Raw genomic sequence first — 16,472 nt, 5'->3', positions numbered from 1 at the left:
AGAGCGAGAGGAGTGAGTGGCTCTCGATGTGGATGGGCATGTGCTGCCCGGGAGGACTGGGGGGCCTGCTGCCCAGAGCCCGCACAAGATGCATTTGGCCTGAACGAGCTGGGTCCCAACTGTCCGTGAGTCTTTAGTGGCCTGGACAGACTGAGAGGGGAAAGCCAGCCTGTGTCACGCAGAGCCCTCTAGGGCCGGGGCGCCGGGGGCCAAGGCTCCTGCTCAGGCGAGTCCCAGTGCTGGGTGGAGAGGCACGGCCACGGCAACCGCTTCCACCCCAGCATCCTCTTCCCCTGATTCACCTGGGCAGAGAGCAGGACGAGACAGCCCTCACGGCTGCTTCTCTTGGGGCACAGTGGGCTTCCAGAGATAACCGGGCCTTGACCATGAAGCAGCCACAGGACACAGAAACGAGAGGCCCCCCTTGTACACAGACCTCATTACACAGCATCCTGATTCTCACCACACCTGCCTGGGGCTCACAGAGCAGGTGCTGTCTTCCTCCTTTACAGGTGGGACTGAAGCGCTAGAGAGGAGGGGCAGGGCCACGGCCGGAGCCCAGGGACCCGGGTCCCACGCCAGGCCAGGCCCAGCCCAGGGCTGACGGACGCAGAAGGTGAGGGAGCCTGAGGCCCAGGGCTCACGACCGGCTCGCAGGCCCTGAGGCCCAGTGCAGCTCTGTCGGGAGGCCTGCTCTAGTGCTGCGAGGCGGGGCACCAGGACGAGCGGACACGAGGGCCAGCCCAGCCACCACTTACCGTCTCTGCTCTCCAGCCCTGGCTCCCCCAGGGTGCTGGCCGTAGGAGGCTGGCTCTGGCTGGGACTCTGAGCTGGACTCAGGATGCTCCCATCGGGCTGGTCCTTGGCCCTCATTTCTTCCTGCCAGAGCGTGGACTTGGTGGTGGGGACTTTCTCCGCACTGGGGATGCTGCTGCTGGTGACGGCCATCTTGGCCGGCCCTGGCTCCTGCAGGGGAGAGCGGTGTCCACGCGGGCACGGGAGGTGAACGGTCCAGGCCAGCGCATGGGTCTGGGCTGCCGGGGTGCCTGGCTACCAAGGTCAACTACACAGTGTCAGAGGCCCGGAATGCCAGAAGAGAGGGCTCAGAACAGAGATGTCCTGGCTGGGCTGGAAGTGTTTTCTCTTCTGCAGCCCCAGCCAGCACCCCAGGTAGGAAGCCAAGCCAAAGCTGGTGCCGCCCCAAGGGAGAAGTGTTTGTGCAGGAGGTACTCAGCCAACACAGAGAGTCCAAGGCCAGAGCTCACAGAGAACGTAACTCCACACGGCAAGCCTAGAGCCAGATGGGACCCCCACCGCCCCGCGGCACATGCGCGCGCCCGAGGCCCGAGCTGCTGCCCGGCCTGCCCGCCATCAAGGGGCTGCCGGCAGGATGGCTCTGGGTGCCCCCAGAAGTGAGGCACGTCTCAGCCGTCTCTCCTGAAAACACGGGGACTGCCCACGGGGCTCTCGCTGGCACCACAGCCTTCAGTCCTCACCAGCCACGCTGCAGAGCAGGCTGCTGGGCTGAGGGGAGGCTGCAGCCCACGGTCGCACAGCCAGTGAGAGGCGGGCGGGGCTCTGAGCACTTTCCACCATCAGGCGCCCCCAGGGGCAAGAGAAAAGCCCGGGAGGGGCTTCACGTTGGACGGGCGCCCCTGAGGAAGCCTGGGTATCCTGTGTTCCAAAGCGAGAAGACAGGCATTAAGCCGGGTCCAAAGCTTCCTTAGCTCTGCAAGGATCTCAGGCCTCCTGGGACAGGATAAAGCCAGGATGCCTCTTTCCACAGACCCAGGACACACCCGACCGCCCACTCGGTCAGAGCTGTGTGCAGACTCCCTGGCTAGAAACTCCCAAGAGCTCTGGACGACTGTGGCAGAAGTGGACTTCTTAGAAGAACACGGCATCGCTTCCGACAGTTTCCCGAGACTCCAACAGAACCAGCTCCAATGACCCAAGGAAGTCTGGCCCTGGGGCCCCTGTCCTGTTGTCACATGCTGCCCCCACTCCACACCCTAAGAGCGCTCCTTCCCTCAGCAGAAGCCCCTCGGGGTACCCCCACTGTGCCCCCTCCCAACAACCTGAGGCCTGGGCCCAGAGGTCACGAGTGGCTCTGCCAGGCTCAGGGTGGAGCTGGCATTCCCCCTGCAGAGTTGGGCGGGGGTGACCTGAGGACTGTGCTCGGTGAGTCTGCCCCCTCTGTGGAGGGGAGGCTGGACCGAGCGAGACAAAAGCTGCCAAACGGGGCTGAGGAAGAAGGGGCAGGCACTGCGCCCATGATGAAAGGGGCCCTTCCCGCAGGTGCCCTCAGCCCCACTCTGTGAACGCGGTGCCCTGGCACAGGCACACCCTCTGCTGATGCCAGGGTGAGCCCACTGGGTAGGGGGCGGGCTGGCAAGGATCCCGAAAAGGAAGAGGCCATTCCAGGCCTGGCACGAAGGGTCAGTGACTGGGGGCTTAGGGAACGTGTTTCCCAGCACCAAGCCGTCCCAGCCTGCCTCCTGGGCCTGGGCCCCAACCTGCGCAGGGCTGGCTGCACCCACAGATTCCTCCCAGGCTCCCACTTACGGGGACTCAATCCAGAGATCAAGAGCCCTGGACGGCAGCCAAGGTCCACATGGAGCTCTCTCTCTCCTTTGGTAGCCCTGCTTTCTCCTGCCTCTATGCCCAGCCTCAACGAGTCAGCAGGGACAGAAAGGCAGCCTGGCAGCAGGAACAAAGCCCCGGTGGCTTCCAGGCTTCTCTCCTCCAAGGTCCGATGGGTGGAGGGCAGACTTTGCAGGGGCCAGGCCAGGGCAGTGTGACACCACCCCCACGCCCCCCACTGCCACTGTCTTGCTGGGAGGGTGCTGGCGCTCAGGCCGACACAGGCCCCTGGAGCCTGACTGAGAGGAGGGAGGGAGCCCAGGGCTCCCGGTGCTCACCTCTGTGTGGCCGAGGCAGCTACACGCCCAGGGCCGTCAGCACCACAGTAGAGTCTGTGCTGTTTGGCTGCTCAGAAAGGGTTTTCAAAGCACAGGAGAGAGGAAGCAGGGCAGGAAGGCAGGCCCCAGTCCAGGGACCTCTGCTGCCTCCACGTGCTAAGCAGGCCCCTCTTGGGCCCCGTGGAGAGGGTTTCACAGAAAGCCTTGCTTTCCACCTCTGGGGCATGGTCTGAGCAGGGGCCCAGTGAGGAGGGTCCTGACCTGCAGTGGGCACGGCAGCACGCACCCACGTGGAAAACAAGATGCCTGAGAAGAGGCGGCAGCTCACAACACACGTGGGGGCCCAAGGTGGGCCAGGGTGCTGGACCTGCGTGGGGCCTCACTCGCGGAGAGAGGCCTGCTGTTTTACAGTCTCTGAGGAAAGGCTGAAGAGCAAGGGCAAGCGCCTAAGCAGGCGGCAAGACAGAGAAGCCAGCCTCCGAGAGCTCCGCCCGGCCATCCGAGCCCCCGGCCTGCCCCTGGGCTGGGGAGACACGTGGCCCCTGGCCTCGCCTGAGCCCCACCCTGGGGTTTGGGGAGAGGAAGGTAAGGTCCCTGGTCCCACTCCTGGGGGGACGATCGCGCCTCCTCTCTAGGCACCTTGGTACCAGGAAGTCTTTCCTCAAACCGGCTGAGCAAGAAGTTGCTCCTGGGAGCCTGTGCCTCTCCAGCTCCAGCTCTGGGGGCTCTGGTCAGGGTCCGCCTGTCTCCTCTGCTGCCCAGGGTCCTGCTGGACCCTCGCCCCTGGCAGAAAGGATGTCTGCTCCCCCCACAGCCCGATCCTCATCTCCCCTTGGGTCTGAGGGCCGCCTCCAGGCTCCATGGCCCCAACTCCCAGATGACTGAACACCCTCTGCAAAGCAGGACCCTGGGCTCCCCTGCCCGCCTGAGTTCCTTTAGGGTGGGGTGCAGCAAAGGGACACCTCCAGTCCCCCACTGGCTTGATCCCAAACTCCAGGGTCACGAGAAGAAGGCCAGGTATGGGGTCTTGGGTTCTTGTCTCTACCGGGGCCCCTAAGGCATTCAGCTTTCCCCACAGCTCCATCTTGAGCTGCCAAGGAGTGGCCTGCCCAGAGACCCCGCCCCCCAGCCCTCCGCGAAGCTGACTGACAGGGAACTGTCCCTGATGAAGGCTCACAGCTTCTAGAAATCAGCGGCCTTGAACGTGATGCTCAGGGAAGCCAGGGCAGAAGGAAGAGACCATGCCAGAGGCCAAGCAGAGGAGGCTGGGACCTCAGAACCCAGGCTCTAAGAGACGCTCAGGGAAGTGGATGATCTCCCCACCCTGCAATCACATGGCTCCTCTACCAACCCAAAACGTGAAGCAGCTTTTGGTGGGAGAGGATGGCACAGGAGAGGGGGCAGCTGGGAAGCAGGGACACAACCAAACTCCCCAGTCTGGCCGAAAGTGTCTTCTGCACGTGTAGCTGCCTTATTTGCTGGCAGGAGCTCTGCTCCAACGCTGCTTCCAAGGCATTGCTATGGAAATACAACAGGACCCTAAAAACCAAGAAGCTCTGAGGGATTCGCCTGTGTGTCTGCTGTTTCCCAGCTGGAAGCTCCACTTTCCATCTCCAGGAAGGACTGCAACTGCATTTTGCCAACTTCCTGCCAAGGACACTACCTTTCAGGGGGCTGCTGGCCTGGAACCCCTTGGAGAGTGTGGGCAGAGGGCAGACAAGGACCATTGGTGGAGAGCAGGTCGTGGCCACGCTCCATCCGCAGGAGGGCCTGTGTGGCAGCCCAGCGCAGGCGTGGCCAGGGGAGTCTGAGGGGGTGAGCAGGAGAAGGGGACCCGGGCCAGCACACACCTCCCCGTCCTGCCCAGATCTCTGCCATTCAGGGAAGCCCAATGGAGCCAAGAGGGACTGTGAGCCCCAGGGGGTAGCCAGGCTCTCCACAGTGGGGCTGTCAGGCTCTGGGGCTTGCAAGATGCCCAGGGGACCCTGATCTCCATCCTGGTCACTCTCAGGGGCTGTGAGGCTCAATCAGGCAAGGCAAGAGCACTAAGTAAGAGGAGAGTTTGGGGCAGGAAAAAAAAAATCCCATTCACAGTTGGCCCTTTGGACAAGCAGGGGGTGGGGTGCTGACCCTCCAGGCACAACCTACAGTCGGCCCTCTGTATCCGCTGCACCACTTCCATGGATTCAACCAACCATGGACCGTGTAGCCCTGTGGGACTTACTATTGAAAACAACCTGCATGAAGTGGGCGCACAGAGCTCACACCGTGTTGTTCCAGAGCCAAGTGTACTGAGTACCCAGGATGGGCGCAGCACTTCCCTCCACGTGCACAGGAATCTGAGGACCAGACTTCAACAGGCCCATTTTGCAAATCAGTTCACAGAGGCACTGAATCCCTTCCAATGCCCCGAGCCCCTGCAGACCGGCCAGGGGAGGGAAGGACTGGACCTGGTGGGACTGCCCCCATCACCTTCCACTCTGGTCTTATGGGAGCTGGGGCAGAGGCACAAAATCAAGGCCAGGGCCAGTGTTTTCCATTTATGGTCAGCCCAGAGCAGAAGCGGGGTCCTCCAAGAGCCCCCAGGAGCCAAGGCCAGGACACCCTAGGACCCCCTGCCCAGCCCTGCTGCTCAACCTGCTGTCTGCAGAATCAGCTCTGTGCAGGAAGTGGAGCTGAGCTGAGACCGTTCCTCCCCAGCAGCTGGCAGGACGGTCGGGGGAGGGACACGCGCTGTGAACGCTACTGCTGCGAACCCCCCGCCTGCAGGCTGGACACCTCTAGGGGCCGCCCCACCGAGGCCACCCTCTCCCAGCGGGGGTCCTGCCCTGTGGCTTCGAGAGGAGTGTGCAGACCGCAGCCCGCAGACCGCCAGAAGGGAGGCAAGGACCCCAGGGCTGATGGCCACCTCGGCCCTGACGTGACCCTTTCCCTCGCCCCCTATTCTAGGCTGGGCCCTGAAGCCCCCCAACCTCCCAGGGCACACTGTCTTTGCCCCAGCTCCACGGAGGGAACGCCACCTGGCCGCCCCGCCCTCACCTGTGGTGTGGGGGGCTCCACCTTCCTCTTCTTCTTCTGGTTCTGCTTGTTGGTCCTGGGATAGACAGTGAGCATCTCCAGCCACCTGGGGAGAGAGGTAGGGAGAGCACCGTCACACCCTGCTCTCAGGGACCAGGACTCCGCCTTGACGCCTCCTGCCTGGAGGTGCCCACCCAGCCTCCAGGCACCGGAGCTAGGCACACCACCACCCAGATCAGAGCTGCCACTGCTGGGGAAGGAAGTGCCAGCAGCGCGGCCAGGACAAGCACGGGTTGAGCCGAGACCACACCTGGGCACCAACCCTGCACCGACCACAGTGCTGGCGGGGAGGGCCCTGCTGGCCTGGAGACGGGGCGGGCTCCACGGTGGTGCAGCGGCAGGACTGACCGCAGGCCCCCCACAAGGACTCAGCACTGCTTCTGTTACTGACCTTTCTCTGAGGCTTAGAGCCCACCCTAAAACTGCCCTCCTAGAGAGCATCCGGCCAGCGGACAGACAGGCTGTGACTGGGAGCCACTGAGGGCCATCGAGGCAGGAACCCAGGCATCTGCTACTGGATGTCCCCACAACAGGTCACTTCGGGGGGCTGCACAGCCGACCTCCCAGACTCACCTGCACAGTGAGGGCGCCAGGCACCTTTGGCTTTGGGAAAGGCCCAGCAGAGCTGCCCAGGGCGCACATGCTGGCAGGTCTGCTCTGGACCAGCAGCAGGGAAGGCAAGGGGGAGCGTGGGAAGAGCAGGGGCTGGAGGCAGGAGGCCTGGGTTCAGATCTGACTCGGCTAGCCTCAAACCACAACCCCAGGTGGCTCCCAGCTCTGTGAGCTTCGGGCTCCCCGTCTTGGACAGCAGGGGCTAGACCAGCCCATGACGTGACCACTGCTCGCCTCACTGGAGCTTCATAACATCTGGCAAGGTTGGAGGAGGGGGCAGGCGGAGGTGTGGTGGTGAAGCGTGGCCCCAGGACATTCTCTGTGGGAGAAGGGACTGCAGGCGGTGCTGGGCCACTTCTTCTCAGCGCGCCTGGGTCCACGCTAGGCCTGCTGCCAGCCTGTGCCAGCGGCCTGGGGGCAACGGCTGAGCTGCTGTGCCAGGCAGGGTGTGTACGGCCCACGCCCCGCCGGAGGCTGCAGCAACGACCCGCACGCCAAGCCTGGGGCGGGGAGACAGGCTCCTGTCTCCAGTTCTCAGAGGGGCTTCCTTCACCTGGCAGGGGTGGGGGGGCGGGGGGGCTGGTCACAGTCAGGGGCCTCCAGGACAGCCCCACGTGCCGCGCTGGCCGTGCTGCTGGCAGCGGGGAGAGCAGGGCTGGGTGTGGGGCGTCCCAGCATCCAACCCGAGGCCCAGCCCAGTGAGAGCAGGGGATGCTGGGTTTGCTGAGAGAATGAACAGTCCCTGCGCTACGGAGACCTGAGGCCCAGGTCTGCACCTGGGGTCCTCGAAGCAAGAAAGGAGGCCGTGACTGAATCCGCACAGCAGCAGAAGAGCAGACTCCGAGCCCTCACTCAGGTAACCTGAGGAGTTCGCGTGCTTGTGGGGGGATTAAGAGACCTGCTTTCTAGCCTGCCACAGGGCCTGAATTTCCTTTGGAACGTTCATACCAAGGAACCACGCCTGCAGAGGGCCCCTCTTCGAGCATTACCCAGGAGGGGAGAAGAGACTGCTGAGCGAAGTCACCTTATCCTCCAGAGTGGGGGCCGCAGAGGCAGGGAGGGGCAGAGCCTTCGGGGTGCCCTGAGTCCCTGCACATGGGCCCCGTCGTTCCTGACTGGCAACACGAACGACGGGGCAAACCCGTGCACCTCGCAGGACAGGGCCTCGAGGGACAGGAGCAGACGTGCACGGCGGCTATGCTGCGGACAGGATGGAGCTTCCCGAGACTCCGGGGGGAGCGCAGGGTGAGGGTGGGCCCGGCCTGCCCCACCCAGAGGTGCCGCGCGGCTGCGGGCCCAGATGATGGACCATGTCCCCCACACTGGGGTTCCTCACAGCACCCAGCAGGAGGTGTCTAACGTTACACAGATGTGTCACAGACATTAAAATACACCCAGGGAAGAGACACGTGGGAGAAACGAAGACACGCAGCTGGTGGTGGGTGTCGGTGCCAGGACCCGGCAGAGGGGGTTCCTCAACTCTGAGGGCAGAGCTGAAAGGCACGGGTACGAAGAGGGGCAGCTGGGACCCAGCCCCACCACAGGCACTGAAGAGCCCCCTTGCCAACTCCTGCCTAAATCCCACCACCTCTGACGCGCCGAGGAGAGCGGTGCCTCCTGGTATGAGAGGACTGGGAAAGAGGCTCTCGCCTTCAGCTCTGGGACACACTCGGCTGCTTTTGGCTGTTCTGGGATCCCCATTCAGAGAAGACCCCAGAAAGAAGACGGAAGGCACTGTTCTCTATTCCTCTCCCTTGAAGGCAGCCTGGACAAAGTGTCTGGACCTCTTTAGGGACCCGTGGGTGGAGAAGATGAGGAAGCTGTGGCCCAGGGTTGCAGGGGGCCCTCCTACTGGCAGGAAGCGAGGCCCAGCCCAGGATGAGGGGATGGGTTTCTGTTTCAGGTGGCTGGCTCTGGCCCGGGGTTCACCACCAAGCCACTGCACGAGGCTCCCACCTCAGGACCCCCAGGGCACATACCTGGTTTCTTGCCCGCTAGTGACCTCGTCTACCCACACTGCACGGGAACGGCCAAGCCCCATACATGCATACAGAAGTGACCGCAGGAAAGGGGCTCAGGACCGAGCCGAGGACCCCCGCCAAGCACCTGTCGGAGGTCCCATCAGAGGCCAGATGCCATTGCATCAGGGACCTCGACCCCAGCACCCAGTTCATATGCTCCCCGTTGCCCTGGCGACCTCCGACACCCGTTTCCCGTCCCACATCACCCAGACCCCTCCCTAGGACCCAGCTCCCAAGGTTGGGGGGGCAGGCGGGAGTTGATCTCCTCAAGGGATCCAGCTGGGCAGTGGGACCTCGGTCAGGTGTGCCTGCCAGACAAGGCCATGGGAGCACGTGTGCACGAGGACACACACGTGGCTCTGTGCCGTCACTCGCGCTGGGCGTGATCAGGCTCCTCGCATTTCCGGGGCCTCAGTCTCCCAACTGCACAAGGAGGGCTGGTAAAACCGTTTACACCTTAACCCACAGGGTTCTAAGATGAGGATTAAGGCGAAGCAGGTAAAGTGGTCCTCCTGCTTGGCCCCAGAGTCAGAAACTCAAACCTGCCTCTCCCCGGGGGAGGACCCGGGGTGAGCTGCCCCCAGCAGCAAGAGGCTGGCCTCCGCTCCACGCCGAAAAGGTCGGCGAGAACGGGGTCTCCCAGCCACGTTCCTGCTTCCTCACGCGGCTGCAGCTGCCCGAGGCCCCGAAGTCCAGGCCAGTGCTCACGGCAGCCTCCCATCCCTGGACAGCGAAGTGCCCGGTGCTCTAACCCCCTCTCCTCTGTGCCACAGTCATCAGCCCAGGCGCCCAGGCCCTCGGGCTCACCTTCTCCTTTCACCTTGAAGGACGGTGGGATCTGTGTGGCCAGCGCCCGAGATCCTGACTGGACCGGGGGCACCTGCTCACTGCCATGCACCGTGTCACGCACCATGTGTGGCTGGGTGCATAGAGTGGCGGCAGTGCCCCAGGAGCAGGGCTTCCAGAAGGCAGGCACGGCAGGGCTCGGAGCACGGAGCTCAGCCCTGTGGGCTGCTGGCAGCCTGAAAATCTGGGCCCCTCTACTTCCCAGGGCTTCCCCAAGCCTCTGCCCAAAGCAGGCTGGGGGGAGTGGGGGACCCAGAACTCTGTCCTTCCCACTTGGACGAGGAAGGCCGTGCGTGCAGTCTCCTGCAGTGACTCCCGTGTGCAGGCACTGGGGACGCAAGGGAGACGCAGCCTCCACTCAAGGGCCGGCCGCGGGCCGAGGAGGAGGAGGAGGAGGAGGGCAAGCCCAGCCCTTTACGAGCACCGGCTGACGGCCTCACGCCTCGCACAGGAGGGCTGCCTGGAGACCTCCCAGCCTGGAGGACAGAAGGTCACGGTGGACAGAGGGCAGGGCCGGGAACAAAGGCGAGGAGCTGGGGAGAGGCAGCAGCTGGGCGTGGAGGGACACAGGGCCGCGAGGGCCAGGCTGCCGGGATGGGAAAGGCCCCAGGGGCTTCCAGGCAGGAGGGAGGCGAGGTCCGAGGAGCTTCGGAGACTGAGCCCCTCGTGGCCGAGGGACAGGAGGTTGGCGTGGGCTGAGGGTGGAGTGGGGAGACCAGAGGGGGGTCCGGGAGGTGCGCACGTGCCAGCAGAGGGAGGCCGCTGGGGGGCAGGGTGTGTGGGGGCAGCCTGGCGAGCCTGTGGACACGGGGCTGAAGTGAAGGCGGGCGGAGGGGGAGGGCAGCGTGTGTGGAGAGAGGGACTCAGAAGAGGAGACACACAGGGCAGAAAGTGAGGGCCTGGTCCCAGGGCCTGCGGGCAGGGGGGCGCCCCTCCCAAGGCGTGTGCAGCAACTCACCCGCTGATGATCTCCTTGCTCTCTGCCCGGATGAAGTGCTCCTTCTCAGGGGTCAGAATGCACAGGGAGAACTTCTGGCCTGTTCGGCCCTCCCCGTCCACCACATCTGTGCACTGGTTCATGTTGATGGTGCCTTGAGGGAGGGTGGTGGGCTGCAGGAGGAAGACAGGGCAGGGAGTCACCCTGGGGGCAGAGGAAGGCAACAGGGAGTGTCCCTGCATCCCGAGGTCCTCTCTGACCCTCCCCGCTTCTCTGCGGTCCCTGGACCTCTCACAGCGATGCAGACCCCTGACCACAGCAGAGGACAAAGTGTGTGCTGCCTCAGCCCAGCCCTACAGCCCCGCGGAGCAGAGGTGAGAGGACAGGCCTGCTCTTCTCAGAGGACATCCAGCTGGACATTCCTTCCCAGTGCAGAACAACATCCCAGCTAGTACGGGGCGGGGGAGGACACAGGCAAGAGACGCTCCTTGAAGACAGCTGGGATGACAGAGGCAGCCAGGAGCCTGTCTCAGAGGGTGACTGATCCAGGAAAGTGGTGAGAAAAGCTCTGGAGGAGGTGGTTTCAAAATAGCATGCTTATTTTTAGAGGCAAGGAGGGGACCAGAGAGAAGTGCATCTTGAAGGCGGGCTGTGGAGCGGGCCGGCCAGAGCCACGCACATCAGGAAGGCTTCACAGGCGGGCCACCCTCCAGGGCTGCCCGGGAAGAGTGCTGCCAGGCTGCCTGGCCAGGGCCCCTTGAAGGGAAGAGTGAGGGCCTTCCCCAAACATGAGGAGGCTTATGGGAAGGAGGTAGGTGGCCGTGGCTGCCACCACAGGTGCAAAGGCCCCACGGAGGGCGCCTCAGCTCTGCCTCCCTCCCCACAACCCCCGGGGCAGCTGCTGGCTTCCTCAGCTGCCCCACAGAGCCCTCCCAAGAGCCGGCACCTTCCAGGTCCCAGTCCCAGAGAAGCAGCAGGGGGAGAAAAGGCAACGGTGGCAACTGGGCTGGGGGCTGCCCGTCTGTGCTCCCTCCCTCCCACCAGCCAGCTCCCTGCTGCCGGCGCAGAGGAGGGGGGCCTGGTCTGAAGATCAGGTGCCGAGCTCTTCTGACCCACCATCACCTCCCTTCTCATCTCCTGGGGCGTGACCCCAGGAGCCAGATCCAAGGCATGCAGGGTTCCCAGAGTCCCCGCCCCAACCCGACTGCCGGCTCGCTGGGCCACCGCAGGGGAAGGAGTAAGCTCCTGGCTCCAAGAAGCCTTTCCGTGGGGGCCTCTGGGATCAGCCTGTCCTCCTTGGACCCAGCTCAGAATGGAGGTGGCAGGGCAGGAGGGTGGGCCATGAACCCACAGTGGGGAAAGAGCACACATCCTCGCTGTGTGTTCAAAGCGTTGTCCTCAACCAAGCAGAGGGGTTCCTCGGGACCAGTGCATAAGGGAGGTGGCCTGGGTCCCCCGCCCCAGGCAAGTGCTGTCCTATCCCCTTCCTGCCCGGCTCCAGCCCTGCTCCCTCCAGAGGCTCTAACACCAGGCCTTCCCCGGCACTGTGCCAGGACCCGTCGGAACCCTTTCTGGGTGGCGACCTCTGCCCTCTCTGAAGTCAGACTCCCTCAGGCGGGAACACTTGATCCCTGCTGGCCCAACAAGGCCCACGGCCTCTCTGAGGCAGGCCCGCAGGGAGGACCCTGGTGCTGTGAGGAGCAGGGCATGAGCACGCAGCACGGGCACGCCTGGCGCACTCCTTCCCCAACGGAGCCGGACAGGCGCAGAGGGCTCCTCCTCCCCACCCGCCGTGCTGCCGGCGCAGGTGCAGGGCCCTAAGTCACCCACCTGTCACACATACACAACACACGCAGGTCAGCGCAACGGGGACCATAAAAGACATCTTCTCCTCACTGGACCCCCTGCGCAGGTCCCCTGGAGGCACACGCTCTTTAGAGACCATGACTCCAGGGCGCGGGGCACCACGCTGCCGGCCCACTCTGCACAGGGAGTACGTTCACAGGGCGAGGTTTCCCTGCCAGCCCTGCAGCTGTGTGCGGTCACAGGACTCAGTCACCAACCGCGCCACGAAGGCTCTACCTCCTTCCAGAAAAGCTTTCAGAAGGGCCAATGAAAAGCAAGGACCCAACAAGCAAGGGCTGGAGGACACGCACGTTTCTTTAGCACCTCTGGGTCAGGATCTCCCAGCTGCAGCCCCTTTCACGCTTCCTTAAACGTGACTTACCATGAGGCGGGCATCATCTAATCCCGTTTACACACGCAGAAGAGGGAGCAGAGAGGAAACAGTGGTCGTGAGAGAAGGGGAACCTGGGTCACTGGCCCAGGCGCACAGGGACCTGCCCGTGACAGCTCCTCCGAGGTCTCAACAGCGCCCCCCAGGGGAAGCAGCAGCACCCGCGTGCCGCTGCGCGCGGACCACTTCCACTACCGCCACCTGCCCCTGCACTGCTCTGCCCTCAACCGCATCGCTGACATTCACAGCTCAGGCAGCTGCAACCAAGGGCGTCCAGGGAGCCCTGGGCTGAGGTCTGCCCCTCCCCACCTCTGTCAGCAACAGAGCACACACCTGCAATCTCCGCACCGGGGAGAGGAGAGCACACACTCCACGTAGCACCCCGTTTCCTGGCCAGGCCGGGAGCGCCAGGGCCAGTATCTAGGCTGTAACCCAAACCCAGTCAAGGGAAACCCTCACCCCGGCGCTGTCGGCAGAGAAACCAGCCCCATCCGACCCGCTCCCTGTCCTTGTCTCACACTTCCAGAGATCAGGAATCCAGGCCTTCCTGAAGGCTGGGCATCGCCCAGTTTTGCTCATTTCATTTTCCAAAAAAGGGATGGCTGTCTGTAGCCAGCCAACGTGGCTGTGTTGCCAAGTTACAGGTTCAGTCCTCACCCAGCAATGTCACCAGATGGCCTTCCAGCCATCTGGGGGTCTCTGGTCCTCCTCTGGCTTTCACACTGCACCAGCTAAGATGGCAGAGCTGCAATGGGGCTGAAGATCCTTTAAGCACAAGGTAGCCAAGCAGGAGAGCACAAGACAAGGGCCTCTGTCCAGGGATGTGACCACACTTTGCCAAGGACCCGGCTCTTCTGCCTGTCACCTACCCACTGGCCCACTCGAGGCCCACTCAGGAAAGCCCAGCTCAGCAGCCTCACCCTCTGGGACTCTCCGCCCTCACCCACCCTGGCCCAAGCAGGTGCTATCCAGGGAAAACAGGCCTCGTCCATTTCCTGGTGGGTCCTGGAAGTCTGGAAAGGAGTAAGCTTCTAAGAGCCTGAGAGAAAGAAGAGGAAAGTTGAACAGAAACACAGAGAGGGGCCCTTGAGAGCTTTCAACTGGGCTGTCCCACCAAACAGCTGTGCTTACAGACCCAGAGGGGAGGTGGCTCAAAGGTGAGACTCACATGGGATGGGAACTGTCCATTTTACCCCCTCACTCCCCCATCCAGATGGGAAAACAGAGACCAACAGAAACAAAGGGCAAAGAAGTACTCTCAGGGTCTCAAGGTCAGAAGGTGCCTTTCAAGGGAGCCCAACCCCATCCACTGTCTGAGGTCCTTGGCTTGCTCAGGCCATTCGAGCCTGGTCCAAGGAGAGACCATATCCTTTCTCTGGGATTGAGGAGGTGGGACCTGAGTTCTCTACAGAATGGAGGTGGCCCCTGAGAGCACCTCACCCAACTGCAGGCACCCCAAGAACCCCACGTCCTGGGAGGCACAGGTGCTGGTTAGGCTCACAGAGACCGTCTCCTGGCTCTTCCTGCTCCTGCCAAGCTGCTCACAGAGCCCTGAGTTTAATGAATCATGAGTCCCTCTCTCAAGAGGCAGCCCTGGTGACCACCCCACATGGTCACCTGACTGGGCCGCCTGACTCTTGGCCCTCCAAGGCCACAGTCCAGCCCAGCAACCAGCACTCCTCAGATGGATATCCAAAAAGCCCAGGTTCTCCAAGGAAACTGGAAAGACTCTTGGAAAAGGGGTCTTGAGGCATACCCACAAGATCATGATCCCACCAGGACCCGGAGGGAGCCAAGCCCCGGCCTGGCCCCAGCAGCTCAGAGAGGCCTCCGCCAATCTCGGCCAGGGGCCCCAGAGCAGCGGGGGTGGACAAGAGGCTACAGGAGGTGCCCGCCCAACAGAACTTCCTTCCTCCCGTTCCTCTTGTCGCCTGCAGCCAGAAGAGCCCCTGCCCAGTCGTGCTGGGAGCTTCCTCCATATTCCACGTCCTTGTGGTGCACAGGGCGAGTTACAGCCATCCTGCAGAGTAGCCCAGGTTGAGCTGTGCCTACAATCTCACTGCCAGTCCCCCGGTGCCAGTCTGTGTCCTGATGTCACCTGACCTCCTCCCAGGGAGCCCTGACTCTGTACCCTCCCTGTCCCTTAGGTCTCCAACATGAACCTGCCTGTCCCAACTCACTGCTCTGGAGGACGCTTGGCCAGCTAGGCTGGGGGCTATGGCACAGGGGACCTGCCACCTGGCCACCCATCACCCCAGGACAGGAAGGACTGCTGGGACCAAACGCGACCTGGCTCCCAGCCCCTCCTCCCCACAGAGACTGGAGGGTCCAAGCTAGACACTGGGGCTTACGTTTCCAGAGCCCACTGGCCAAGAGGAGCCCCAGCCTTGGACCAGAATCCTATCTGTGCCACCACCATCTCTGTGACCTTGGACAAGTTGTACACTGTGAGCCTTAGTTTCCAAAGGTATAAAATGGGAGTAACAATATCCCCACTCCAAATGTAAAACGGAGTACCTGCTGTAGAAAACAGTGTGGAAGTTCCTCAAAAAGTTAAACATGGGGTTACCTTATGACCTGGAATGCAGACGTTTAGTCACTGCATTTTCCCTGAATGCTGCCCTGGGAAGAAGGGATGCAAGTGTTGGCCACATGTGCCTCCTACCCTGGGGCAGAGAGGAGGCCACGGGGTGAAGGGAGACAGCTGGCCTGTGGGATGGGAAGGACCTCCAGGCCTCATGGATCACCCTGTCCCTGAGAGGGGAGGGAAAGCCTGGCCTCCTGCCTGCTGGCCCTAAGATGCCCAATAGGTGGCTCTTAAAAATGACAGGCCACACCAAGGGGTTTACCGGAGCTTCCATCTGTCCTCCATGCCTCACCAGCCCCCATCTTGAGGCCCCGGGGAAGGTCCAGGTCTGGTTTCCTGGCCATGCTCTGCAGGGTGGGGTGGGGGTAGGGAGGAGTGGGGCTCTGCCCTCTGCCCGGCACCGACCCCTCTCCCCGGCACCGACCCCTCTCCCCATGTAGCATCCCTGTCCTCCGCCCACAGCCTCCCCAGAGCGGGAGGCCCAGGTCTGAGGACTACATCTGCCTCAAACCGAGTCAGGAAGGTGGGAGCCCCAAGCCTGGGATCTGTTCAGTGGGGGCTCAGTGGCAAGCTCTGTGGACTCGGTTCCTCACCTGGCTCTATGGGAAGAGCTCAGGCCTGGCCAGGCCCTCCTCACCTCAGCTGCTCCTACAGCCTCGGGCCCAAGCCCTCCACCCCGAGTCTGAGGCCCTCAACCGCTGTAGCCTCCCCTCCTGTCCCTGCCCGCAGGTCCAGGCAACCGCGGCCACTCGATGAACAGGCCACCTACTTCACGGCCGTTCCCTGCTGGAAGGGCCTGCCTCACCACCCTCACCTCCGGAAAGGTCGCCCTGTCCCCTCTGGGGGGCGGGCCCTGGTGCACGTGCAGGCCTGGATAAGACGACCTGGCTTCTCCTCGACACACCTACGTGGGCACCGCCCAGCAGGAGCTTCGGGACTCTCCCGACAAGCAGGGGAGACAAACCAACCCGTCCAAGGTCACACTGTTTTACTGCATAAATATCTACGCCTCACTTATGACAAGTTATGCTGCATGTATAAAACAGGAATACCCAATCTCACCAAATGCCACGTGTGCTCAGCAGACAGCAGGGGCCACGTGTGCAAAGGCCATAGTGACGAGCCCTCCTGTCGAGGCGTACGAGGCAGAGGAGCCGGCTGGGGGGACAGTGCGGGGCCCAGAAGAGGAACCTGCCTCCAGAAGCCCAGGGCCCTGCTCTGCAGCCACCACCCC

General features: G+C 63.0%; 1 protein-coding gene across 16 annotated transcripts in view; it reads right to left on the bottom strand.

The window, feature by feature from the left end:
- The window catches only part of MPRIP (myosin phosphatase Rho interacting protein), a 131,401-nt gene that overhangs the window by 42,109 nt on the left and 72,820 nt on the right, over window positions 1-16,472 (bottom strand). For 15 of the 16 annotated variants that reach the window (XR_009049987.1, XR_009049988.1, XM_057715592.1 and 12 more), the window contains 3 exons: window positions 10,437-10,588; window positions 5,961-6,045; window positions 759-966 (listed from right to left, as the gene is read on the bottom strand). Coding sequence is in view for 13 of the 16 variants with exons in the window: in XM_057715592.1 (XP_057571575.1) it covers window positions 759-966; window positions 5,961-6,045; window positions 10,437-10,588 (445 nt within the window). In the remaining 3 variants the exon portion in view is untranslated. Of the gene's footprint in view, window positions 1-758; window positions 967-5,960; window positions 6,046-10,436; window positions 10,589-16,472 lie in introns of those variants that run through there. The other variant, XM_057715589.1, reaches the window with a different exon arrangement.

This window comes from Hippopotamus amphibius, chromosome 17, assembly GCF_030028045.1.
Source record: "Hippopotamus amphibius kiboko isolate mHipAmp2 chromosome 17, mHipAmp2.hap2, whole genome shotgun sequence".
Lineage (NCBI taxonomy): Eukaryota > Metazoa > Chordata > Mammalia > Artiodactyla > Hippopotamidae > Hippopotamus > Hippopotamus amphibius.
The sequence above is the reverse complement of the archived record's forward strand: the minus strand, read 5'-3'. Positions and strand labels throughout refer to the sequence as shown.